Below are 27,946 nucleotides of genomic sequence, written 5' to 3' on the forward strand. Positions count from 1 at the left end.
CGCGCTAAAGGTCAGAAAAGGTCAGAGGCCAGGACAGGCCCCGCCGAGCATTGTGGCACGTTGAGCTTTTGCCGCACCAATTCTGCTATTAACCCTGAATTTCACAATCGGTTGGTGGATCAGGACCCACGCGAGAGCGCGGCTTGGTCTATGTCCCAGCAATCCATCCGGTCAACATGTTTGGGCCAAATGCAACAAAAAAACTTCACAGAAGTGTTCCGGGATGAATGTTTTCGTGGTGCTCATTAATGTTTGCAAAAGCATCTGATCATGGGCACAGCTTCGGAACAGCGTGTTTTCTCAACACAATCAGTGCTTGCTCGGTAGTGTGGTTCAATATGTACCTCCAGGTGTACTGAAGGTATATTAATTTCCAAGTAAGACCTCTAATCTTCGGGTCTTGCTTATTCTCTAACTTTTAAGCTTCGTCAAAACGCAGATCGGGCTATTTAGCTACGCATTCTAGTGACCCTTCTGGCCACCAGCTTCCATCTTATCTGTCTTTCCAGTTATCGGCATGTCTGAGTTCTGTTTCACTTTTCATGTATGTACTTTCTGAGAATGCATACAATGCATTTGCCATAGCCTTTTGCCTGCACGCAAAAAAAAACATGTTATTTTGAATAAACCCTCCTTTTTGCGATTCGTGCCACCTCCGAAGCACGGTTAACAAGATGTATATTCGTTAATCGTATCACATCGTTTCGCTAACAAATTTTACTGATGATCATTACAGCGAGGCCTTATACATTTTGAATTTCGCGGATCATTACATACTCGTCACACTACTAAGATGTTTTACTCATGAGACGCATTGGCCGCTCAGGGAAATCTGTGTGTTCAGGGGGACCTCTCGTCGTCCATGTGTCTTTGAAGTGCTCTTAAGCCATTCTGGCCACTGAGGGACTTAAGGAACCCTCTGGCCATTGACGAGTCCCTGGCCGGTGGCGTTGCGCTCTTAAGTCAAGAACACTCAGGGACAGAGGCTGCCTGGGAACTTCCGGTCACTAATAGGCGTCTCGCTTTGCTCAAGGGCCCTTCTAGCCCAAGAGCTCGCCTGGCCACCGACGGCCCACTGATGGTCCACAGTCTGCTCAGCGGCCAGCTGGGTCCACAGAGCAGTGCAATAGGATGCATATCCCTTGACCCTATGGCAGAGGCCTCCATGGGTAGAATTTCGTTTACCCAACACCTGCTATCCAGGGTATTACTCCATTTGCGCCGATGCAGTACTACGACTTCAAGCCAACTGTTCCTCTCGGCGTAGCCGTCAATGGTGAGATGAGCAAGTGCACTCAAGCATGAAGGATGCCGTGGATGTCCTGGGAAATTACCTACTTATCTTGCCTTTCTGTTCATTAACACGCAGCTCGCCGACGGTCAGGTAAACGTGTCATTGTCTGACGTTGATAAACTTGTGAAACACGCATGGCTGCACGACCCCTGAGATCATGAAATGACAGATGAACGAGATAAATGTAGCTGTACTGGTGGCTTGGCGACAATGCCAGAATCGCGTCAGCCGCCTATTCACTATGTTTTTTGACAATGTGGTCTATCGCTTCAACGTTAACGGCTAATCGTTTGTCATCGGTGTCAACACTGGCATACATGTGTAAGATTGCAAGATGCATATCAGATCCAATCATCTCGCAATGTACCATTGCATGATCCAATGGTTTACGAATGTGGGCTGTTGTGCCCTGATAGAAAATCAGTGGTTAGTACGCCGCCTGTTTTTTTAAGAAATATAGACAACTGTGAACGTTTATGTACCCATTAAAACTTGTGGCTAAATCCTGATGCTGGATCCCGATATTGTCTTCTGGTGTGCTTGTTGGCTCGTGAAGTAGTAATTCACTGGTTGGCTCATAAGCATTCAGAAATGTTATCTTCCGTGAAGCTGCTAAAGATGGGGTGGTAATGAGATGATGTGTGAATGGATCATCAACTATAACACGAATGAATCATCAACTATGACACAGCATCATAAACCATCGTCGTACATCATCATAAATGATCACAAATCATCTTCATGAATCATCGTATATATCATCGATGATAGATACAGAATTTGAGTTTCGTGAATTGATTATGAAAGTTAAAAATGGAGAATTCACATTGGTCTCTTTTCTTCGAGTCTAAGGAGATAACATCGAAATAGTTGGTGTGGACTGGTGTGTAACCAGCGTTGAGCGCGCTGTGGTCTCGACCAGCAATGCTCCGGAAAGTGCGAGATTATGAAGGCATTTTTGTGTTCTGAACATATGAAATGGTGTCGAAGCAAGCTTAATGTAAAAATTTGTCATATTCTTCTTCTCAATACAAAGCATGTTAAGTCAGCAAAACCCACTTTCCCACGTAATTACATGCGGGCATGACATGACATCACAACTTGACGTTTTGATAGGTAAGATTTTCTTTTCTCAATCAATCCTCTACCTAGCCGCCATCCATTCGCAGATCCCGTCACTCAACCGTTTGCATTTTTCCAGCATTTAAGTTCTAAGTCATGACGATGTTTCAGGGAAGCCTGTACCCAAAGCCGTTGTTATGGGTTCATATATCCCGAAGTAGTGTAAGTGGATCTAGATATGGTTAAAACAAGCGCTAGCAGAAACATCGAGTAACATTTCTTGAAGTCTGTCGGATAGTTCGTAACTTTGTTAACCCTACCTGCAACATTACTCGTAATTTTCCCAAAGTCTGCGCCCAGCCCAGCCCGTTACTATGGGCAACCATAGAGGCTCATGGCATAGATTACTCCCCTATGGGCAACCGCGGTCTCACCCAGCACTTGAATTCCTCTAGCACCTACTTTCGGCTCAGCCGGGGCATTGTTACTCTCACTGCCTGAGCTTGAGTTTAAGTTTTCGCCAGGGTTTCGGCACAGCCTCAGAACAGATCGCGGGGTCAGATGCTGCCGATGTCCTCGTAAGAACGCTCGGGGGCTTGGCAGTCGACCCAGAGGCGGGGGGGGGGGGGGGTATCAGCAAATTCGCCCGCAACTGGACCATCGAGCGGCTGAAATAGATTAATGGAATCTGTTTAAGCTCAGAAGCCCGGCGTCATTCTCAATGTCCGTTACGTTCTTATTTGTGGTTGTCGATGGTCGTAACGTGTATTTTAAGAAACGTATTAGAAACAAATCGCTTCAACGGGTCCTTGCGGCACGCTGGGTAGGGATCGGTGCTCCCCGTGAGTCCAGCACCCTAGGAAGGCGGTTCGACATGCAACGGCTGCTTTTCTCTGGCTTTGTGGCCAGAGAATAACTGCGGTTGATCTTTTTCGTGGCGCACTAAGCCAGAAGGTGTCGAACTTGGCGTCTTGATTTGTTATATCCATATACACGCACACACGTGTATATATATATAATATATATATATATACATGCATATATGTACATATTTATACACATATGTACATGTGTATGTATATATATATATATATATATATATATATATATGTTTATATGTGTGTATGCCACACACCCAGGCAAACACGGCAAAGGTATAAAATGTCCGCTGTCTTTCTGCGAAATGCACGATCGAAACATTTGCAGGGGTAGCATTCGCGTACTGCAAGACCGAACTCGAGGCACTCTTCTGTACGGATGGAAGCTTTTTATTTTCGCAACATTTACAGTAATCGGCCGGATAGTTAGTACTAATGGGAATGGGGTTATCGTAGGTCGCATGTCGTGCACTGGCAGCTGTGCGAGCTGTTTGTAATGTAGGTCGATGGTGGGTGCCATGTCGGCGGCGTGCAATGTTTCAAGTGCGGTGGGGTGTCTTTGGTTGTATGGTCTGGATAATATAGTCTTTAAGTGTGATAGTGTTCGCGATCAGCACATTTCTATCGAGTGCGGTGCTCCGGTGTGCGCGGGTGTGTATTTGGTGCCCCCTCTCGTAAATGCAGTCATAATGCTCCTCCCGTAGGTGCATGAGGACCTCGTTAAAACTTCGGCTGAGGCTTACTTAGCCAGGCCAATACACAATTAGTTTACTTTGCGAGTTTCGCGGTCCCAGGCTGAAAACAGTTAACTTGCGCGTTGGTCTGCCTCGATTTATCTGCATTTTGACTGAAGTTGTGTTTATAATCAGCGAAGATGTTTTTGCACTTTTGTATCTGTTTGATCTTAGTCTTCTTCTGGATCTCAGTCGAGCGCAGTGTTTTAGAATAGTATCACGCAGCGCCTGTTAATCGGTTTCCCGATCGGGCATCAAAGTATTTTTGTAAGACAAATGTGGTAGCTCACGACGTTTCCGGACGTCCGAGGGGGAGGGCGGTGGGGTTCCAAAGGGCGTTCAAGAATTCCAGAGGGTTCGAGAGTTGGAGAGCTCGAGAGAGTATCTAGAATGCTGTTCTATCATTTTGTTTCTCTTCTTGAGATAGTTTTCGAGTAAGGGTTTCGGTACATTGTCAGAACGATTTGTATAGCCATTATTGAACACTATTTGTGAGTTATGCAAATATGAGCCGGAGGATTTGTGGTATAAATATAATTAAGATACCCGCCGCCAACGACGTAACGTTGACGTTTGTCTTAACACTATGACGTGGATATGACTTGACATGTGTGCGTAGCCAGCATTGCCTCGGATTGGGGACAGGATGTCAAATTTCCTCCACACTCCTGCAAATTCGGATCAAATTCCTCCCAAATCGTCCAGTCTGTTATGTAATCCTCATGGCTCATGAGGGAGGGGACCGTGCAGGAGCGTCACTTTGTGTATTTTGGGGGCTGAGCCCCTCCTCCCTCCCACTCCTGATGCTGAGTGAAGCCACCAATGTTCCCCTGAGTCCCGCAATGCATATGAGTAAGGAGGGAATACGGGGCTAAATAAATACTCAACAATTGTCTCAACTATTGCCTTGGTATTGGCTGTAGATAGGCACTAAGCACATCACTGGGCGGACTCTGGGCCACTTGCGCACGCATGACCCTCTGTTAAGCACCTCTGGCCCCTGCCCGACACAGGGCCCCGATCATTGTCGGGGGCCCAGGCCAATGCAAATCGTGGGCCCCGGCTTTACTGCGGCTTGGGAAATGGACCCTCGGCGTTCAGACCGAGACGGAGCCAACTGTTCTGCGTTGGTGTTCTCTGGCCGACCTAGAGGTCCGCATTGTCTCAGGGGTCCTCAATCGGTGCAAGAGGCCCTCTGACTGGTACTTCAGATCATGACCTTACGGCTTTGATCCTAGTGACCTACAGCTTCAGGCTCTTGCCCTCTAATGAGGCTATTGATCTTGAGGGGCATTCGGCTCCTCTTCGGTCTCCTCAAATATAGCTCGTGACGGACTTTGGGCCCCTTCCCCAATACAGGACCCCCGTTAGTCACTGTTGACCCCTGACAGACGCTGGGATCCATACCAATTTAAATCGCTGGTCCGGCTTTGGCCTTCCTTAGTTAATGGGCCCTCAGCCCCATGCTGACACGGAACCGACGCGTCGGCTCCGTGTCGGCCACCGCACCGTCACGGCGGTGCGGCGCACTGATGGTGCCTGATCCACATATAGGTCTATATCGACTCAGGGGCGCCCAATCGACGCAAACAGCCCTCTCGCTGGCATTGAAGTGCCTGCATCGCAGGCCGAGGCCCCTGAATACGTCCTCCGGCCAGCGTTTCAGGCCCTTCAGCCCCTCAAATCGGGCCTTAATCGTCAGTTCCGGGTGGCTCAAAGGGCCCCCCAGAACCGAAGTGGAGGGGGGGGGGGCCGTGTCCCTTCTCTCTCCTGCCTGAGCCACTTGAACCCAACAATGGCCAGCGTTTTTGTCACATAATCGTGGTTGTGGTGGCCATAATCTACCACACGATCAGCGACGGTGGTAGTCATCAGTGATCCCTTACTCAGAGTTGTTAAGATGTCTGTGAATTCAACCTCGCTCTAAGCTTTTCACAAAAGACAGCTCACATTAGCTGTCTTCTGTGAAAAGAGAGGTCATTCGTCCGCAGGGAAACAATTTTAAACCCATGAAATAGTAAAACACGTTTTTAATTGAACATCGAGAGCAGGAATCAAAAAGACCAAAGCTCGGGAAGAAAACAGGTTTTGGACAGGTTAAATCCACCTTTTAGGCTGAACCGCTCAAGCGACTTTAAAAAGCGACCGCGCTGCCCCTGTGGCCACCTTGCCAACATCCCCGAACCAACATTTTTCCAACTGGATCATTTAAGCATTCACGGATCACTCAGTCTGGTCCGCGTGACGGTGCTCTGCGCAGCACAGACATCGAAGGTACGCGACTTAGTCGTGGCGCATGCTGCTTTGCTGCGCCAATAGCCGGTTCCCCGACGCCCCGGTAAAATCACCTCAAACTTTAAAGGTTCGGTTCGCATTTCAATGATGCGCAGCGTGTTGGAATTATTTGTGTTCTAAATTTTAGTGTCTGTGTTAATTGGCGGTGCCCTGCGTGTGAGGCGCACTGGCGCAGTGGTCAGTAGAATCGTTGTTAAGCACCGCAACGTAATTCAGCCGGTATCTTCTGGTGTATCGAAAGATGTAGCACCGACTAAGCACATTGAGAATGGACCAGGCGTACCAGCAGCGTTACATCGCCAAAGAGCCAGCTTACAACAAAGCTTTGTGGGATAATTTGTGTGGGTGAAGTAGAAATTCAAGGTCCAGCAGATTTTCTCCGAAGCACCAAAAGCTGAACTATATGCCGTCGGCTTTGTTTCCAGATGTGGCGCGACAGACACCAACGCCATATCAGCCGCGACGTGACAGACACCATAGACTGAGCAGGGCGACACATCCTCTTATAGATTGCATTTGGAGTGGAATAAGCTGCTTTTCAGACCAAAAAGGAAGGCTACAAGGCTACAGGCGTCCAGATTTTTTAGGTTCTCCAAAACCAAGATGCGATTTTCACAGCATATAGACGCACCGACCATACCGACGGTGCCCTATCATGCGCGTGTAGCGATGTCAGCGTAGCTGTCCACAACAAGGGGGCGCTGCAGGCGATAGCCACGTGACAACGGTACAAAATTATGGGCTTTGACGTTTTCTGAGTTCTTATAGGATATCGAAAGTATGTTGAAAAGTGTGCTGAATGACAAAAGCGGCACGTACGCCGAATAACATCGTACTAAGACTATACGGGGTAGTTTTGTCCTGGGAGCAGTCACGGTCAAGATGTTTGTATATATTTAGTCTAAACCTCCTGAATGTACAGATTTCTGGGATCAGAACCCGCGTTAAGCAGAACGTGTTGTGTGAGCCTTGGCCACCACCATCCAATCGTGAAATTCCAGGTCAACGTCATAACGTGCTGGCGAAAGTTTAACGTGCCGCAATGCTTGGCACAGGCCGTCCTGCCCACAATCTCCCGACCTTTATCGCGTCCGCTGCCGCCGACCGCAGGCTATCCCACCCAAGGCTAACTCGCATTAACCACGTTGATGCGAGTGGGCACCAAAATCTACTGCCGCACATTGTTCGTTGGTGTGTGCGCACAATCAGCATTATTATGTTATTCTGACGCAGACTCTAAGCGATGTCAGTAACGCGATTGCCTGCACAGCGCTTGAAGCTGTTAAGCACCCTGGTGTTCACCATGCTGGGTCTGGACATAATGGATGTATGTCTGCTCCGGTGCCCCTGACATTTAAGGACTGAAGCCGTTGCAAAGCACCTGTTCGTTTGAGGGCCCTTGGTCTTACCGGTACCGTCCACCATACTGAGGCCCTTGATCGCCCCGGTGGCCCAGTAAATGCTGGAGATCTTTTGGCGTTCTCTTTTTGTTTTCCCGTTTTGGGACCCGTTGCCGACCTTAGTTCTGTACCCGTCTGGTGCCGGGGTACTCGACTGAAACTCATAGCTGACCCGATGGCGTCGTTAAGGGTCCTATGATCTGGCAAGCTCCTTGGCGATAAAGGCTCCCTGGCGGTTTGACTGCCACTAGTCTTGTTCAAGCCTTTTTTAATCTAAGCCTTCAACCAGTTCCATGGTTTGAGTGGTCCTTCAGGCACTCCTGAAGTCTTCTGAGGAACTCCTTCGAAACCGTGTAAGCGTATTTGTTCAACGTTTAAAGGGGTTTGTGAAATAACAGGTAAATAAACATTAATTTGACCCCCAACTACATAATCATCTTTGGGAGAGGCTCAACACTGCTGCCACTGCTCCGTGGACAAGTTACCGCTATCAGCTGGCACTGCTCCCCGGGCAGGCCACCGCTATCAGCTGGCACTGCTCCCCGGGCAGGCCACCGCTGTCGGCTAGCACTGCTCCCCGGGCAGGCCACCGCTATCAGCTGGCACTGCTCCCCGGGCAGGCCACCGCCGTCAGCTGGCACTGCTCCCCGGGCCACCGCTGTCAGCTGGCACTGCTCCCCGGGCAGGCCACCGCTGTCAGCTGGCACTGCTCCCAGGGCAGGCTACCGCTATCAGCTGACACTGCTCCCCGGGCAGGCCACCGCTTTCAGCTGGCACTGCTCCCCGGGCAAGTCACCACTGTCAGCTGGCACTGCTCCCCGGGCAAGTCACCACTGTCAGCTGGCACTGCTCCCCGGGCAAGTCACCACTGTCAGCTAGCACTGCTCCCCGGGCAAGTCACCGCTGTCAGCAAAACATTCAACCCACAGTTGTAGGAGGCCGCAACGCATGCGTCATGGCTCTGGCAGGAACTAATGATTTGATCTGGGTGGAGCCGGTGGAGCCTGTGGAGCCGGACTCCTTGGAGATAAGGCTCAGGATTTCAAGCTTTCCGTCAGGAAAATTTCCTCATACATGTGTGAATGACGTCCGCTACTAAAGCTGAAACCTCCTGGCTGGCACTAGAAGTGTATTTATCTTCCAAGTTTTATTATGACTACTTTTAACCTTATTCTCTGGTGTCATTTGTTTTTTTGTTCATATCCAACGCCGAGCCTGCCCCACTTCCTTTCTTTTGTTAGTTTGCACCTCTTAGCACGGAGTGCCGTGACCTGTTCCTGTGTGTTCTGTTGTCAATATGCGGCTATTGTGTCGCTGGAATCTGTGAGAGGGGCACTCCTGTCCTGCCTGTTGATGGCAGTCAGCAAACACATCCCGACCATAAACTCTTCCGACCGCAGGAACGCATTGACATAGGCCCTTTGTCCCAACACAGCCACCCCGCGCTACGACCTTGGTACCCAAAGACTCATCAGTTTTGTTCAAGCAGATACAAACGGCGGAACCGTGCGTGATCTGGGAGGGGAGGACAGATGTTGGCCTTGTAACCCGGCGACGCAGGTTCGGTCCCACAACGGGTGCTTTGTTTCGCAGGGAACTGGCATGAGAGGTCAACTGAAGCTGGCCGAAGTTCAGCCTGGCCCTGGGCGGCTGTTTCAGAGGCGCCGCGCAGCTGTGTAAGACCTTCCGCAGGTCCGTTCGGCCAAAGGCCCGGAGACGGGACGATCTCATTAACTGGATCGGTATATTTGATGGTGATTTCGGGGCACATTCATGGCGTTAGCACTGCTTTGCAAGTGCTGCGAACACAAACCTTTTAAATGTGTTGAAAAAAGGCCCGAGACATCCGAAATAAATGGATAAAACACAACTATTACAGCGAGCTCGTCGTTATAACAAATTGAGATAATGCGTCACATGCTGAAAAAAATGGTGGCGGTCTTGAAACCACGAGACGAAACTTGCAGCAAAAATGTCTTGTGCCGTGGTGTTACTGGGGTGAGACGGATGCAAACGGATGCATGACCTAAGAGGGTTCGAATGTGGGTACGCTTCTCTGCTGCCTTCCTCTTCCTCACCCATTTTTTTGTAGCCATTGGTCGGATGTGCTCGAAAGATAGTGAAGTCATCACTAATCCTGCGGTAGAGCTCTCGCGCGTTCACTCTCGACCTGGCCGTAACTAAGGGTGACCCAGGGGAATTACATCAGTAAGACATGCATACCGTGCAGGGTAAGCAAGGTAGCCGCAGACAATGATTCAGGAAACTCATGAAGATGGCACCAGAGCCTGACCGATCGAAGCCATACGCGTTTAGAACGCAAATGGGCCGCGTCATTGTAGCTGTTTTTATGACGTTTTTCATGTGAAGGTGCCCAGTGACAGAATGTTTCCGCCGCGTTATCTCACGAACAGCCCTGCCTGAAATGCTGGCTGGCGGTGGGCTGCGGCATTTAGCGGACGAAGCAAATGTTTTGTATTTTCTCACCACGCCATTGATTGCGACCAAACTTAGATACTGACAAGTAAATGTTGTTGGTAGATGTCATTGTTTTTTAAGGGAATGTTCCACATTTAAAGAAATTGAAGCACGGATTAGGTATGATGCAATAAGCGAACCTAATTATTGTTAAACTTTTAAGTTGGAAAAGGCTGCTCTACATAGCACAATTCATCTGTTTAATAAAAATGCTCCTTAATACGTCATTGTTTGATTGTCATCATACCTTGCGCAACATTAGTTGAGAGCCAATTGACGGCCGTTATACCTGGAAATCGCGATCACGAACGCCAGATATGAGCGACTCGACAAAGATATGTGTATTGACCTTGATCGCCGCATCGCCAATTGAACGGCGGGATCTGAATGACGTTATTATGCTTTCATGGCTGCCTGGGTGACCTTAAAATAGCGCCCCTGAAATGATCTGGACATCTTCGCTGGCGTGTAGCTAGAAAACTACAGAGCTTAGTTTTTAAGAACGGTAGTGCTGTGAACCGCACCGAATGATCCTCAAGATGCTGTTTCAGTTTAAAATCCCATGCAAATGTGGAGCACTCCCTTTTACTTTGTTGGTATAGCGCATGACTGTATAGTTTTCCTGGTCCGTCCAGGCTAGTATTTCCCATCCTTTTTAGGTTCATTTCCGCCTGAGGATAAGCTGAAGTCATGATTTCACCCGTAACTCCAACCAAAGAGAACTCAAAGTCCGGCATATACTTCCCTGTCATCGTGACCAGGATCATATAAGCGGCTCATAGGCCTAGAGAAGTGTTTTACGGTGCACATGTATTTGAGAAACACATGAAATCCCAGAATTTGTCTCTCAGTATGTTGCTGGTGCTTGAATACCATTCCAGCTATGACGCGTCCCCTGTTTTCGACTATTACAGCATATACGCTCGGCTCAGTGCTTGTGGCAGCATCACCTTCCATTCTGTAAGCAATGCTGAGATGACCTATGTCTCACTATTTTACGAACAAGCAAACATACAAGATAGGATACAAACTCGGAAAGACGTCAGGAATTAGCCACGAGTTTTAATGGGTATATGAACGAGTATATAGATCTAGTTTCTGGGTAAAATCAGTAGCAGGCAAACTTCTTTTTTATCAAGGCACAGTGACCCGCATTCGTGAAACATCGGATCATGCAATGGCAGATTGCAAGATGATTGGATGTGATATGCATCTCGTCATCTTACATATGCATGCCAGTGTCGACACAGGTGGCGAGCGATAGCCGTCCACGTTGAAACGATGGACCATATTGCTTAAAAGCATTGTGGATATGCCTCTGACGTGGGTCTGGAATTGTCGCCAAGCCACCAGCGCAGTGGGGTCCAATGATAGGCAGATGACTCCAGTTCGTTTTATCGGCCCCCTGACCGAAATGGGGTGGAGGTCCGGGGCCATGTTCGCTCCTGTGCCCGTGTCTGACACAGGGCCCTTTCACTGCCTCATTATAAACCCTTTCCTCGTCATCTCCCCGATCTCCTTGCATTACCAGCGGGCTCGGTCAACTTAAGAGGCTCCCTGACATTCGGGCTCATGTCCCTGTCCCTTCTCAGGAAACGGAACCATGGCCGACTCGGGGCCCTTGCCGACATAGGGTCCCATGTCAGGCGTTCTGTGGTCCCCTTGTGGCGCCGGCGATTTATTTCATGCAGTCAGTTAACGCTGGATTTTGTCAGCTTATTTACTATTAACTCGTGGCAGAACTGACCTCGCGGTAGCGGCTGGCCCATATTTCAGTTGTAGGAGGTTAATAATATATATATATATATATATATATATATATATATATATATATATATATATATGTGTGTGTGTGTGTGCATGAAAGACATGTCCTCAATACCAAACGGGCTTATATCCGGCGAATTTTAAGGGGGCCTTTTACCATCATGGGCCATTGTCAATCCTGTGCCCCCTCCCCCGCCCTTGCCAAGGGTCTGGCTGCGCTCCTTGGCTCAAGCGTCCACTTTTATGCTGCTTGACTGAATGATGCTGTTCATTCTGATATATTCGTACCCGCGCTAACACAGCCCCATCGTATTAATAAGCTGACGATGAGCTCAAATCAGCTGCCAGCATACTTTTCCAATATGTCGTTCGCACCAAATTGGCCTGTTCTGAGACGCGAACCCAGATCCGTGGATTACAATGCTCCGCTTGCACCACCTCCGTAGTGACGGACAATTACGTATGTTTTTTAGGCCAATCGGTATTTCATTGCAAATGGACTTTGAGGTGCCATTTGTCGTTTCAAGGTATGTCCCTTGCTGAGTTATATACCCTTTAGCTCATCATTTGTAGTGAGATCAATTTTTTAACAGATCCTATCTTGGATTTCATTTTTTCTTCTGCCATAGATCTCCTCGCATGTGTGTCTGCCTAGTTTTGGGCAAGCACGGGTATCCAGCGGTGTCGGCGGCGAACATTCTCCATCACTACCCACAATGCATCACTTTCACGCATGCTGGAGGTAGCCATTTTGGGAGCGATCGGAGCCTTTCCTGACGGGGGCACTGGAGCAACGGCGAGCTGGTTAGTGGATTTATACTGGAATATCGTGTTTGGCTTCGCCTACGTCAAGTTGGCATACGTGCTGAGATGGATCATCGATCAGGTTCCTGACGTGTGCGCCGGAGACCATTACCTGACACGTTTTCGTTGCCAGTAGGAGTACCGCCTAAGGACGTCCTGCGTTCGATGTTCTAATAACTTTGAGGTGTGGGCAGTTTGCTGGGCACACTTAATAAAGCAGTTGCCTTAGAGGTAGGCTTATCAGCTTTAGTCATGGATGGCATGTGTGTAGTAGTTCTTTGATCATAACTGGCCGTCACATCTTCTGGGTGTTGGTACAGTGACTGGTGATCGCCCATTGGTAGAAAATTGGAATTGTGTGTTGGTTTGTGTACAGGAAACTAGCCACTGGATGATATTCTTAGTAAAGCTAGATATTAAATGCAGTCAGATGTCAGACATTTACCAAGTCATCAAATAATTGTGAGTCCTGAAGTGTGGCAATCTTGACAATATGGGTGCTGAGTTGCATGCAGTCATGGCTAGTTTGCAAAATGCAGTTGTGTTCACTAGATCAATACCTGGCAGCATGCCACCCTATTTGGAGCACTCCAAATATTTGGTTTGAGTTTCTGTATCTCAAAACTGCACCACACAGGTCTTAGTTCCTGATGTTATCATAATAACAGGATTAGGCAAGTTTTTTACATATTGCTGCTAAGTGATGGAGGTTAGTGTCCACAAAACAGGTTATGCTTAGCAAGGTCTTGCCCAATATCAGTTGGTCAAGCCATTTAGTACTCTGCAAAGCATGCCATATGACTAGATATTTTATTTGTATTAGCATTGTTTTTTCATTTTAATAATATATTGTTTGCCAAGGTCAATGTCTGATTCTAATGGCAGCAATATGGCCTCAGTGATAGCCCTAGCGAGATGTTATTGAATGGTGTCATAGTTTGTAGTCTGAAAATCATGTGTTATGTTTTATTCATGGTAAGTAGATACTGAGTTAGTTTTATGCAAGGTGACTGCCACAAACCTGGTGTACTTTTATAAGCATCTCTGACTGGATATATGCATACCTGTGGTCTATGTGTTGCATATGGTCAAGCTCATTGTAATATAAACTGGCTTCTAATCCAGGTAGGGTGAGCATCCTTGAGTGAGAAAGTTGTGCTTAGCAATTGAAGAGGTGTGAATGCAGGTGGGCACCACAAACATCAGAATTAATTAATATTACTTTTAATGCCAGCTTACATTGACTGGGAAGTGGTTATATTCATGTGTCGTACAATATCGCCCTGCAGTGGAGCTGGGTTTTCAAGGTGCAGAATAGCTCACTGGTTGTGTACATTTAATGCAAGAGGTTTGAACAATTGGTGTGGTGGCACTTGGCTGCTACTGCTCAATGAAGTCCTGCAACATTGTGTGGTGAACAGTCTTGAGCAGGGTCACAGTTCTGTCCAGTGTTGGAAATTCCAAAAATTTTCCTGGTAGTGGAGTACAAATTTTCTATTGTGGAGCTCAAAATTATCCAAGCACTGCAGATCATTACAGCTTTATTTAGGTAATAGGTATTAGGTAAATTTATTAGGTAAATGTATTTAGGTACACTTGGGAGATAATAGTACAATAGGTGGCACTCAACAAAAGCACCACTTTTCAGATACAGCAATTCATGTGAAAGCACTTTAAATGAACAGAAACATCAGTATTAAACATGGCACACTGAAACAACACAGTCTCATACTCTTACTATAAAACACATGTGCATATATATTGGTTAGCAAGTTATGAAAGGCTCTGTGTATACACCCTCCAAAATGGAGGGTAATTACACATCAGGCTTATACACCCTCCAAAATGGAGGGCGTTACACACTGGGCTTCTACACCCTCCAAAACGGTGGGTGGGTACGATACACGCAGCCGGACAAAAATGGTACACAAAAAATGCAAATGAACATGCCACAGATGGCCACCTACTCATGCTCCATCATGATCATGCTACTCATGCGCAACCACGGTCACGCTGCTCACGCTCCACCAGCTAGCTGGTTTTAAAGACCAGGAAGCCCTGCATGTCCCACCCGAACAATAGAGACAGGCAGCACTCTAAACTGATTTACCGAGCCAACGCAAGTACAATGCCTGACAGATCTGTGTGGGCCGGCCAAAAGGGATCGGAGTCGGTCACTCCGCTGACCCCAGCGGGTAATGCAAGGTATTTATGGATTTTGATTTGCCTAAGCTGATATCATTGGGAAATAGGATAATTTATGTTGTAATCAATTGATGTTTTTGTCCTAATAAACCCTTTCCCTTAATTTGCTGGGCAAAATTTATGGCTTCATGTTACTCTGATGTCCTGATGTTTTTGCCAGAGTGAGATGGCAGTCTCCAAACAGTTTTTTGGCTCTTTATAGCAATGCTTTGGCTTAAAAGGGTATCTTTGTAAAGCTTGAATTATCAGCTTTAATTTCACACCCTTAAGTGACAAACCAACTTGGTTTAAATTGACACCTGCCATAACATTTTTGTACTCCGGTTTCCAGGAAGTGGCCAAAAATCCAACCACATGGGGGTCCTGGATGAGTACAAATAAGTCCTTCATATCTCTGTACAGCTTCCCTCCAAATGTTTACAAATCTGTTCAAGGCATCAGCACGAGCAGCATATTTACGCTCTTGACAAATCAGTCATGAGGAGGTGAATCATTAAAACCAATTTGAGTTTTGCTATGTTCAACCTCCAACCAGAGCTGAGGGGCAGGCACAAGCCGCTGAATAGTTGAGACATTTCCGACGCTGAATTACGAGTGGTTCTCTTATTTGCATTGCCATGACACAGTGGTGGCATGTGGGTAGGCGGCGGTCTGCGGTAGGTGATTGGGCGTGCGGTGTTCTATGAATCTTTGTTGCATCCTTGGCAGTTAATGCAGTTTGTCGTCAATGGTAGGTTAAGTCATGTTCAAGTTTGAGTTGGTCTGCATAGGGCACAGGAAGTGAGAGCTTTGCTAATCTACAGACCGGCGTGATTCTGGTACTTGTTTCTCATCTCCCAGTTTTGTTCAAAGGCAATTCCATTCAACATTCACATGCTTTATTTTTCACATTTCCATGCATGGTCTATCATTTACCTAGGTGGCAACACAGGCTGCTTGCTATTGGGCATCTTGGTCTGGTGGGAGCAAGATTTGTGCTCTTAAAGTTATCAATACATGGCTCCTGATGGAAGCAGCAAGTCTCAGAGTCACAGAAATTTGTCGCTAAATTTGGACATCTTTGCATGAAGATGATCAGTTTGATGGAGAAATGTGTGTGCACTAGTGATATTAGAGAAAATGGATCACACAGGAAAGATATTTCACCTTTCATATTTAGCTACAATGTTGAACAAGATTGATGGAATGGTGGAATAGGTATTTCAAAATGTATTCAGAATGTAAATACATACTATATTTCAAGCAGATGTTGCATTGTCATGTAAGAACAGCTTCAGAAATGTGTTAATAAATTTTTTAAGGCACTGCTAAAAACTTCCTTGATTTTCCTGATTGATTATTGAAGCAATGGTAACATAACTATTTTAGCTTTTTTAACAGCTTCCATTCTGTAGCACCATTATTGAATTACCAATGACAACTCAAGCCACAATAGATAATGCAATTCCTTGGGTGGATAACAGCATACTACATAAATATGCCACAAAGAAGTGATGTGTTTTTGTGATAATGAAAGTGGATATGATAAGGAATTACGTTGTGTCCAATATCATTCATGTATGATATATTTATTATTAATTTATATTTTACTTGTTCTTGCTTTGTGTTTTATATTGCTTGATTGGTTTTTCTTTGCAGCTTATCAGAATATGCATAATAAGGTTTGCTATCTGTGTCTGTGGATGTAGAGAATCTTGATGCTGTGTGTTTTGATCATTGCTGAGGCTGTTTTCTGTCACTGTAATGTTGTAATAACATATGCATTTAGCTACACTGCGTCACTCGCCTGGTTTCCCCAGCCAGTAAGGCTCCTTGTCTGACTTGTCATTCATGGGAGGGACCCAAAAAGAAAGTATGTGCCAGCCATGTGAGTGCACATATGTAGAGCTACAGTGTTGGAGGGCTGGAGTTATGCTGAGTGTGTGAGTAGCTATTCTCCAGGGTGAGGGCAAGCTAATCTAAGGTCTGCCAAAGCAAATCATGGGATCTGCTATCCAAGCCCTCACCTGAAATTATATGGTTTTTGCTCACTTGTTTTTTTTTTAATCCACCAGTTCTTAAGTATATATCACAGATGGAAACCTCCACTTGGTCTGCTGGCTTTTGGTCTGTCTAATTAAGGCCTTCTCTTGGGCTGGGGGGGGGGGGGGGGCATCCTTTGTTTTCATAGGCCTACTGTGGATGATGTGGGCTGACTTTCAACCAACAGGTCTGAGGTTAGTTATCTGAGGGCCTCCCACAGGGTATGTGTTGCCCCTTTGTACCTGAAGTGCCCTTCTCATTTGATGGAATGCATTGCCTCAGTCACCTGTCCTCTGGTGGACATGTTCTTTGCATTTGGGTAAATTTGTATGTGATACCTCACTGTGACATTGTTTTCGCCTGTGATAAAGACTGTCATTGATTGAAAAATTGTATCAATGTCTGCTAAAAAAGTGGGTGTCATTTTGGGTGTCTTACTTTTCTTGGCTTATGTGGGATGGCACCTGCTTACCATCCCCAGCTAGGGCATATTTCATGGTTTGCATTTTTTTATTTGACTGCTTTGTACAGACATTGGCTTACCCTAATTGTAAATGTGCCAGTCCGCAGTGTTCCAGTCATCAGTGTGTTCTTGGGTGGGCTAGACTAGAAAATGTTTTGCCCATTTGGTTATGCAACACTAATTTATGTGAATGTAAGTTGTCCATTAGTTTTGTGAAACTGAGTCATTGTTTCTGGCCTCTAGTCAATCACAGTTATTAGACCTTTTGATTTAAAGCTGGTCGAAAGTCAAGCTGTCACTGGTAAATTTGATCTGAACATGAAACCTGCAAGCTATCCACACAAGAGAATGCTATCCCAAGACATGTTGAAAATGCATTTGTGGAGTTTCTGAAAGATGATGAATACCATGTTCTATGTTGTAATATCAGCTTTAGTGATTAACACTTAATGTATTATTTCACTCAGCCCGCACCATAACATGGGCATCTTGTTAGTGCATCTTCTGCTGAAGCTGATGCAGGGTTTGAAATAAAGAAAGAAACTTCCAAGCTAGACTTGTGTTTAGGCCATAAGGTTGCATTGTTATTTCATTCATTGGCACTCATTCACTGAGTATTTTGGGTCTTCTTGTTTCTTTGCATTTGTTGTGGTTATTTGGTATAAGACTTGCTGACAGACTAAAGAAACAAGATTAAGGACCAATCTATGCATGTTGCATATTCGAGTTTCGTTGGCTGGCAGGAGAGATGGTTGTTTTAAGGGCATGTGATCTTTATAAAAAGTACACTACTAATGGCCTTATTCCTTGTAGAATAAAACTATGATTGCTGTGTTATTTATCCACACCATGTCCCTGGCGATTGCACTAAACAACCAACAGTATTGTATACTAATTGAGTTGAATTGGTGCAGCAAAGGATGAATGATTTAAGCGGATGTTTTGTTTTGTTGCTGCTGTGGTATGCCATGTATGTCAGGAGCGGACAGCACGCCCAGGTCATTACGTCAGCGTCGCCCTCGGTGGGTGGGCTACCTCCGGTTCGGTCGGCGACGCTCGCCGTCGTCTGGCGTCCTGACGGCTGGGCGCCGCCGGGAGGGCTGCGGACCGGGCCGGGCGCGGCGCGCCGTCTCGGACCGGCTGGCCACGTGCGGCGGCCGTCGGCCCGCGTGCCAGGTCGGTTTTTGCCGGCCGGCGGCCCGCCTGAGTCATGACACCCGGCCGCCGCCGCCCCTGACGCCGCCCTCCTCCGTTGCAGGCTCCTCACTATACGTGAATGGTGTGGAGAAAGCCGTCAGCGAGTACGCAGTGACGCTTCCCATGAACGGAAACGGGCTGTTGAGCCAGGGCAGCCCCCAGGCAGTGTGAGTACGCGCCGGCAGGCGGCCGCGCGCCCGCCGCGCGCTGCTACCAGTGGCGTTAGCTCCATGTGGGCGAGGATTATCGCAGCTGTGCGCAGGTGCGCGCAAGACTGTGGGACTTTTTGGCCAATGTTTTGGTTTTTTGGGCCGCCGTTATCTTACCGCAAAGCGAAAGGCTTTAGATACGTGTCTTTGGCATGGCAGTGCGTCAGTAGGCTTCGGGCCTTCCATTTTTGAAGTGGCTTCTATTGCAGCATGGACCTTGTCCACACCAGCTCCTACTGAAGTTGGATGCTGAGTTATCAGTAGGGACGTGTGGTTTCTAGCGACAAACATTTCGATCATTTGTTGACGCTCACCACGCCTGTGGCTACTGGCGTGTCTCACCGCAGGAAACCGAGGCCAGTGAAGGCTCGCTTTGCAGAGGTTAGGAGCAGATCTTTTGATAGGGAGCCGGACACTTTTAGCTTGTCAATGCCAGCCACATTGTCGGCTCTTGTTCACACCCTTCCTTCCGTCAGGCAACTCCCCGCAAACGTCGTGTCAGCTGCATTTGATGTGTGAATCAACATTTGCTGTTTGTGTCGAAATTTGTATTCATGTTCTGTGACATTGGACGCTGCGGCGTTTTGGGCATTCATTGGATAGGAACTACAAAGGGCGGTGAAAATGAGGTGTATTTTCTCGCAATTTCCGATGCATGTAAAAGTGCCTGTTGTTGCAAGACACATGATCAGTTTTGAAGCTAGGTTAAGCGATATTGATAGTTCAGCATACAGCATCTCGGGGGTACTGCGTTCTTTTTCGGGCTATATCCTATTTACTATGGTGGGCATAAAGCCCGAACGGATTTTTGGGGCCTTATATAACATGTTCTGCGTTTGTGTTTGTGGTGCGGCCGGTACATCGTGAGCTACACCACTGATAGTGTTGCTTTTCCTGGGAATGCATTTTTGCACGACTAATCTTGGAAATGTGGTCAGTTTTATGTTGCATGTCGGAGTTATGGTCTGATTCCGAGTGCAATCTCAAGCGTCGTACCCAGATCCGGGGTCTGTGACCCAGAAAAATTGTTGTTTTGAGTTGCGCCACTCCAAGTCCGATTACAGGCCAAAAGCGCCTGTTGTAATAGCCAAAAGGCATGAACCTGGCTGTCTGTGGTCTGGGCCCCACCAGACAAGGACCGGGTTCGGCGTGGGTCGTGACTACCATAAGCCTGAACCCAAGCCTGGCACCGGCTCAGGGCCCTGGCATTACAGATGTGCTGAAATACAGCTGGCGACATGGCATTGCATCCATACCAGTCGCGATGGTTGAGCTCAGTCCCAGAGGCATGACGTTTGATTCTAGAGCTGGTATCATCTTGCAAGGCATTCATTCAGTGTTACTGGTAGCACTTCATCGTACCGGCAGCCACGATGCTCTGAGCTCAGTGCCAGACGCGTGACGTTTGGTTGGTACCAGAGCTGGTATCATCTTCCGACGCCTACCCATCATTCCTTTTCGTACCCATTCCGTGGCACAGGTAAAAACCCTGACAGTATGCGGTCAGATGTATGGCTCTAGTACTTACAGTATATGATTGTACCGACTGCCGGTAGCATTCGAAGTCTCGCAGATGTCTTTCGTAAAGGCATTTTTGCAACAATGTAGAAAATCGGTTTAGTTGATCCCGTACATTTACCAGTTTTAGAACGGCACTGAACAGTTAATTTGCTGTACGGATTGGCAAGTTGAGAAGCAAATCGGTCGCGTTGGCCGAGTTTGACGTTGGTTCCAGTCCTTTTAATGATTTGGGTACTTAGGAGTTGTATCTTATTTTGTGATGTAGCAGTTTTGGTTTTCTCTTAATATGATAATTACGGGACGGTCGTGATGGTTGGCTGCATTCATCAGCTTTTGACAATCTGAGGAGTGATCTTTACGTGTTGCCGTTGTGCATGACGATTGAAGCGACAGTTGCAATTGCGTGTCTGTATAGGCGCCGAGCTCGAATATGCATGCGGACTGATAGATCAATGACCGAAATGGAACGTCGCTCACTGTCGGAGAGCTAACGAATTCCTCGCACGATCATGTTTGATTGCCGAGGGTCGGAAATCGCAATTGGATCTGACTATTAGGTCGGTGGTTCGAGTCAGTCTTGAGCCAGGCGTATCCCATGGGGGCCGTAAGGCACGAGTGTTGTGTTGTGTTGCCCTGTATCGTGTTGTTTTGTGTTGTATTGTGTTGTGTTTACACCGGGACGGGTGAGGTATGAGTGGTTCGTAGTCGTGTGCGCTGGCTGGTTTCTGCGTTTTATTTGTTATGCCCGACCGGTTATGTTTTTATGTGTGTGTGTGAAGTGCAAATGGCTGATCATTCATTGTGGCATGGCAATATGGTGTCTGTAAGCCAGCTGGCTGATGACATTTTGGATGCTGATGCGTGCCGAGGATGCTGATATATGCCGAGGCTTTGTCCCTAAACATTGAGGCGTGTGGTGCGATGTGCGACGAAAATCACGTTGTGAACGTTATCATCTAACTTCTGGATCGCTGTCGATGCCAACTAAGTGCCACGAAACGTGGTTCCCATCAGCTGCTCCTGCGCTTGAAATAGTTGACCACGCCTAATATCTCTTTTGCCCTTTATCTGTGTGACCATTTGTTGGCGGCTGCCGCCGACTGACCTTTGTCCCAAGACTGGATGTTATAAGTCTTCGGCAATACAAGCCCCGGCTGCGGAAAAAATCTGCGTCAGCTGCGGCGGCGGCCTGGCGGGGCCGAGCGGCGGAAGTCGACGGGGCCGGCCGGTGCTAATTGTTCGGTTCGCGGCCGGGCTGAGTCAGATGCGGACACCGGCCGGCCGACAGCACGGCCGGGGCCAGCGCCGCCGGCCCGTTGGCGCGCCTCTACTGGCTGCGCGCGAGGTCGTGTTGCGGAAGAGACCTCCGTGCGGGAGGGGGGGGGGGGGGGGTGAAAGAAGGCGGATCGATTGCTGAGATGGTTGTTGAGAGCAGATGTAGTGGCGCGAAATTATACAGACTGTGTGGCACCTGTCTTTACAGTGGTATGCTTTTATTTCATGATCGGGGTGGGGGACATTTGCCGTGCGACGTCTGAGGATGGGTTGCATTAGGATGGTTTGCTGGGGGTGCAGATAGTGCAGTGGTTAACGGGTCTGTAGTCGCCAGCGCGCGGCTGGGAAACCAGAGGTACGGGGTTCGATCACCTGCGACGCCCCCCCCCCCCCCCCCCCCCCCACCCACCCACCCACCACACACCCCCAGGTGGGAGGCAGGCGACGCCATCTAGCCTCAGTAGCTGAGTGTGTCGTAAAGACCCAGTGACGACGGCGGTCTGTTGCACACGAGTGTTGCATCATGCTTCCTGGCCAGGCTATTTTCATTAGGGCGTCCTGTTGCATGGAACGTCATCAATCCTACAGGTTCCTGTGCGTCTAATTATACATCGATATAAGTATTCCGGTGTGTCGCGGCCTGTTGCACTGATGGCCTCAAAGTATTTGATTGCATTCGCTCGTCAGAGCTGGCAATAAACCTGCGCTGCGGGCCGGCGCCGCAGCGGCCCCACGTCTGCCATCGATATGCCCCCTGAATTGAACCACGGCCGGCTAGATTAATCGGAACAACCCACCATGAGCAAGTGTTTCAGCGCCCCTGTGTGGTGGTCAGTGTTTTCGCTGTGCTGACCTCATAAAATACCCATCGTGATAAATTGCTAGGGGGAAATTTTATTATCTTATTATATTTTACTTTATTTTATTCCCGAGCTCTGCTGGTTAGTCATGATAGCTTGTGAATATGAATTGAAAGTAACAGTTGTTGCCTCATAAAGATAGGACCCTGGAAATTGCAGACATGGTAAAGTAGCTTCCCAGCCGAAATTCTTGTAACAACGCAATACGCGATATTGTCCAACGTTATACAAAAGTCTAGAAATTCCTCTCTTTGTATATGCATTGACGCATTGCGTTCTGCGCATGCATGCGGGGTGGGTGTTTGGAGCCGCGAACGTCACCATCAGCGGCGGCGGGGCAGGGCTCGGGTTTGTCCGGCTGTGGCTCCGGGCGAGCGGTATGTGGCCCCAGTGCTCGGCGGTGAAACTGCGTTGTGTGTGTGTGACGTTGTCTGCCTGGCTTTGGGGCCAGACTGGCTGTGACCTGGTGTCCGTGTACGGCGGGTAACCCTCCGCGTTTGTTGGTCTGACGCCAGGCAGTGTGTGACCTGATTGTGGACTTTGTGTGACCCTGCTGCTGGCCTCCAGTGCCGCGTGACCCCAGGCAGTCTGTTCCGTGCCGTCGAGGCGAGGGTCGGTGGCGGTCAGAGGCCGCCGGCCGGGCCTGTTAGCTCCCTGCAGACCGTCCCGAGCGGGCTGTCGTGTGACCGGCCGCCGTGTCTGCCCGCCGCCAGTGAGCCCGGTCTGGCCGTGCCGGGCGGCGCCGCGCCGCCGTCCGCCGAGCCGCTGATGGCCGGCCCGCCGCCGCCGCCGCCGGCGGCGCCCGTGCTGCAGCAGACCGGGCCCGTGTTCTACCCGACGCCGCAGATGGACGGCAGCATACCGCTGGAGCAGCTGAAGCAGCGGCTGCAGCACCAGCTCGAGTACTACTTCTCCAGGTGAGACGGCGGGCTCGGGCCGCGACCCGGCCCGGCAGAGACAGACGGAGAGGGAGAGAGCCGCCCGGCCACCGCTGCTGTTGTGTCGGCGCCCGGCCCGGGGTCCGGGGTCGATACATAACCGATTTATCCCGGATTTCTCCGGCCGTGGAATGAAGTTCTATTTTGGGTGGTGTGGCCTTTCTCCGCAGTTCGCAGCGCGGTGACGTGAGCCGAACGCGGCGCCTGCGCGCGCCGCCACGGATGTGAGGGAGGGGAGCCGGTAATGCGCCGTTGGGTGGCGGTTGGTGATGAGCATGCTCGGTGTCGGGATGCGGCCCGTGCTGGTGGCTGGTGTCGGCGCCGCCGCTGGGCTGGCCACATCCCCGCCTTTGTGCCAGAGCGCATTGTTGTTTTTCTTGTTTTCATGTCTCAGAGGTTGCCCAGTGACCGGATGCCACTGTGGTGGATGTTGGCGGACCGATCCCGTTCGATATTGACACTGGCTGGGTCGGCAGTTTGTTGTGACCGCTCAGCTCGGCATGAACGTGGGTGGGGGTGGGGTGGGGCTTACGTGAGGGCGCGCGCCACTTACGGCGGTGCGGCGGCGCGTCTACGGGCTGTGTCGGAAGCTGTATGCATCGCAAATGCTGATCAGAACTCCGCCTTTCCAGGGAGAACTTGGCTAACGATACTTACCTGATGTCCCAAATGGACAGCGACCAGTATGTTCCTATATCGACGGTGGCCAACTTCAACCAGGTCAAGAAGCTGACCAACAACATCGACCTCATCACGCAGGTGTTGAAAGGTGAGCACGATAGGCGGCTGGTGGCCGGTTTTGGTGCGATGGTCACGCCGTCGTGTGACTGATGTCGGACTGCGTTCGGCTCCGGCTCCGGCTCCGGCCCCGGCTCCGGCTCCGGCTCCGGCTCCGGCTCCGCTCCGACTCCGGCGTCGCGCGTCTCGTTCGGCGTCACACGGCATGCCCTCCCGGCGCGCTTCGTCAGTTGATGCGTTTCGTGAGTGGTGTTTGGGATATATTCAGTCACGCTGTCCTGTGGTTTTCCTGAGCGCTATTGAGCGGCGCCGCGGACGACCGCAAGACCCGGCTAGGCCAGCTGACCGGACAGGTGCCGTGGCGTGCGCGGCTGGCCGTGTGCCTGCGCCGTCGCATCGCCTGGCAGTGACCGGCCGCCGCCCTGCCGTTCGCAGACTCGCCCAACGTGCAGGTGGACGGGACGTGCACGCGCGTCCGGCCCAACCACAAGCGGTGCACAGTGATATTGCGCGAGGTGTCCGATGCCACGCCCATGGAGGAGGTCAAGGTGAGCGGGCCGGCCTGACAGCCGCCCCTGTACGCAGGAGAAGCGTCCTTTTCGGCTCGGGGTCCCCGTCCTCCCTGGTCCTGCCCAGCTGCCGTGACATTTCGTCTGTGTGATGTGCTGGCGTTGGCGTGCCAACGCGTTAAGCACGATGAAACAGCAGCTTAAGCGTTGTTCCGAGGGGATGCTCCAATCTGAGCGAGATGAGGTAAAACGTTTTTTTCTCTTGTTTTTGTTTTCACTGTCTTTACCAGGGGGTTGATGTATCAGGCGGAGGTGGGCCTGGCAGTTGCTCGGCGCCTACTGCGGCGTGTCCCGTCCCGAGTCGCCGTCTCTTGACAACGCGTGGTGTCCGCTCGTTCGCAGGCCATCTTCGAGAGCCCGAACTGCCCGAAGGTGGTGAACGTGCAGAACGCGCGGCTCAACAACTCGTGGTACGTCAACTTCGAGTCCGACGAGGACGCACAGATGGCGTACCGCTACCTGCGCGAGGAGGTGCGCTGCTTTCAGGTGAGTCTGGTGCGGGCGGCGGCTGCTGGCGCCTGACGGCTCGGGGTTTGAGTACTTCCCCGCCACTCCCCAGCTGTGTTCGCGAGCTATCTGCAGCTCAAGTCATGGTCGCTGGAGATTAGCTGGTCAAGCTCCAGCGAGGCGTCTGTGCGGTCGCGGGGAGGAATCTGAGGTTTTGGCTTGAGGCTTCTGAGGCTTTGCAGTGCCTGGCTCGTTTACGAACAATGTACGTTAAGGCGTCTCCTCAAAAGTCGATGATGGGAGTGAGTCACGCTTGGGTAACGACATGTTCAATACCAGTGGGTTTTCTTCACGCTTTCCAGATCTGTTACGGATTTGGGAACATGGACAAACACAGGCCACGCCTGCCTCGCTCCCCCTCTATGACTGACCCGCTCCGCTTGCCCCCCCCCCCCCCCCCGCAGGGCAAGCCGATTATGGCGCGTATCAAGGCGCAGCCCATCATCAACCGCATGTACAACCCGCCGCCGAGCGCGGCCAAGAACGGCTTCGTGGCAGCGCCGGGCGGCGGCGAGCCGCCAGCCGCCTACCAGGTGAACGGCAGCGTGCCGGCCGGCCGCTACACATACACGGTGGGCACGCCGGCGTCGGCGCCGCCAGCCGCCACCGCCGCCGTCGCCGCCTCGGCCGCCTACACCCAGCCGCAGCAGAACCAGTTCGGAGCCTTCTACGTGAGTGGCGGCGTGGAGGGAGTAATGCGTGACGGGGCGTGACTGCCGAACTCTGGCGCTCGTACAGGTGCGGCGGAGATAGCGAGTCCGGAGATGGCACTTTGTGGCACTCGGTCTCAGTTTGATGGGATCTTTCCGCAGGGGTCGCTTTGTGATTTAAACCTTTTGCCAGGCATAGTTTGGTGTGGTGCAGGCTAAACCTTTGTGGTGCTGACTGATGTGAGTGATGCGCGACCACGACTGTGTGGCCTGTTTTGTGTACAACGTACGGCCGTGCCAGTTGATTGTGGCAGCGGACGCCTTTGTACCGTATCCCCGTCGCCACATTGCCTGGCCTCAGTCGTGCCGACGCCACTGCGCTGTGTCTTTCCATCAGTGCTGTCCCGCTCGGGCTGTGTCGTAGCGGCCAGCAGTGCGCGGTTCCCGTCCGTAGCACGCTGTGCTGAGTGGACTCGGGTTAGTCGCGTACTGCCCCAGACCCGGGTCCATCCCGTGCTGCCCCTGGCGCGGGTCCGTCCTGTGCTGCCCCTTCCTCGGGTCAGTCGCGTACTGCCCCGGGTCCGGGTCCGTCCCGTGCTGCCCCTGGCCCGGGTCAGTCCCGTGCCGCCCCTGCCTCGGGTCAGTCCCGTGCCGTCTGGGCTGCTGGGTGCCAGCTCGGCGACCGTCGGCGCGTGAGCGGCGCCTGACGCAGTGGTGTCGTGCGCGCAGCAGCTGCCGCAGCCGTACTTCCCGAATCTGTCCGGCTTCTACGGCACGCCCAGTACGGGCCTGTTCGAGCTGAGCTCGGCGCCCGTCTTCACCTTCAACGGCCTGGCGCCGCAGGCCACGTTCAAGCATGGCGCGGCGAACGGCCGCTTCAGCGGCGGCGGCGGCGGCGGCAGCCGGAACAGGTAAGCGGTAGCCGCCGACGACGGCAGGCGTTGTTTGGCTTGGCTCGATCGGCGGGCCGCGGCGCGATCTCGTTCGGGCGTCGTCGCCTTGTCAGGTGGGGTGTTGAGTGGCGGAGGGCCCGCTCGAGACGTGGATGGAGCCGGCGTTGTGACGGCGCCTCGCCTTGTGTCCCGCAGGAACCCGAAGCGAAGCCAGTCGGGCGGCTCTGTGGACCACAGCCGGAGTATGGGTCTGCAGGGCGCCTACAATACTCAGGGCCACAGCGCGTACCAGCCGGTGCACGTGCAGGGTCTGCCGCCGGGACCGGGCGGCACGCACAGCTACTCCAACGGCCGGGGCAGTCGCAGCGCGCACGCGCGCAGCTACAGCAACGACTACGGCCGGCCCGAGCCGGGGCACGGCGGCGCCGGGCCGCAGACCGTGTCTGGCTACCAGCCGACTGGCGCCAGCACTAGTCAGGTGGCGGCGGCGCCGGCCGCCGTCGGCGATGCCAAGCGCGAGGAGGCGGCGTACGCGGCCGGCCGCCATCACAGCCAAGGCAGCGAGCCGCGCGACCAGCGCACCGGCAGGCCGTTCCGACGCACGCGGCGCCGCGAGGACGAGGCGCGGCCGCACCCGGCGGCCGGGCCCGGCAAGGGTGCCGCCGGCGCCGCCCACCCAGCCGCTGGCAAGGAGCGCGCGCCGGGCGGTGCCGCGGCGCCCGAGGCGCGGCCGCCCGGTAAGCCGGCCGCCGGACCTGCCTTCGACCTGGGGGGCTCGATGTTCCCGCCGCTGCCGGGCGCGCCGCCCGGCGATGCGGCATCGCCGCCAGAGGAGGAGGGTGAGGCGGTGCCGCCGCCGGCGCCGGCCGCCGCGCTCGAGTCGCGGCTCGCCGATGTGGTCAAGGGAACGGCCAAGCCGGCTGCCAAGCCGGCGCCGGCGGGCGCCAAGCAGCAGTCGCGGCCTGACTCGCCAGTGCTGCCGGAGCCGGCCGGCGAGGCGCGGGACCCGCCCGCCGTCAGCGCTGCTGCTGCCGCCACCGTTGCCGCCGCCGCCGCCGCCGCCGTTCCCGCAGCCATCCCCACCGACGCGGCGCTGGTGAACGGCAGCATGCACGAGCGAAAGCCGCCAACGTCGCCTGCGGCGCGCCGCTGCGCCAGCTCGCCGCAGCCGCCGCCGACCGCCGTAC

The 27,946-nt window shown here is 51.4% G+C and overlaps 1 protein-coding gene across 1 annotated transcript; it reads left to right on the forward strand.

Moving 5' to 3' along the window:
* Positions 1-12,632: 12,632 nt before the first annotated feature.
* On the forward strand, positions 12,633-27,859 carry LOC119105559 (la-related protein Larp4B). Its single transcript, XM_037229019.1, has 11 exons — positions 12,633-12,712; positions 18,661-18,766; positions 23,178-23,381; positions 24,035-24,171; positions 24,576-24,688; positions 25,052-25,195; positions 25,621-25,887; positions 26,596-26,777; positions 26,955-27,311; positions 27,734-27,743; positions 27,833-27,859. Exons 2-11 carry the CDS (start codon positions 18,723-18,725, stop codon positions 27,857-27,859), a joined length of 1,485 nt encoding a protein of 494 aa, XP_037084914.1. The 5' UTR covers positions 12,633-12,712; positions 18,661-18,722.
* Positions 27,860-27,946: the final 87 nt, after the last annotated feature.

Source organism: Pollicipes pollicipes, unplaced genomic scaffold, assembly GCF_011947565.3.
Source record: "Pollicipes pollicipes isolate AB1234 unplaced genomic scaffold, Ppol_2.1 Scaffold_6138;HRSCAF=7277_pilon_pilon_pilon, whole genome shotgun sequence".
Lineage (NCBI taxonomy): Eukaryota > Metazoa > Arthropoda > Thecostraca > Pollicipedomorpha > Pollicipedidae > Pollicipes > Pollicipes pollicipes.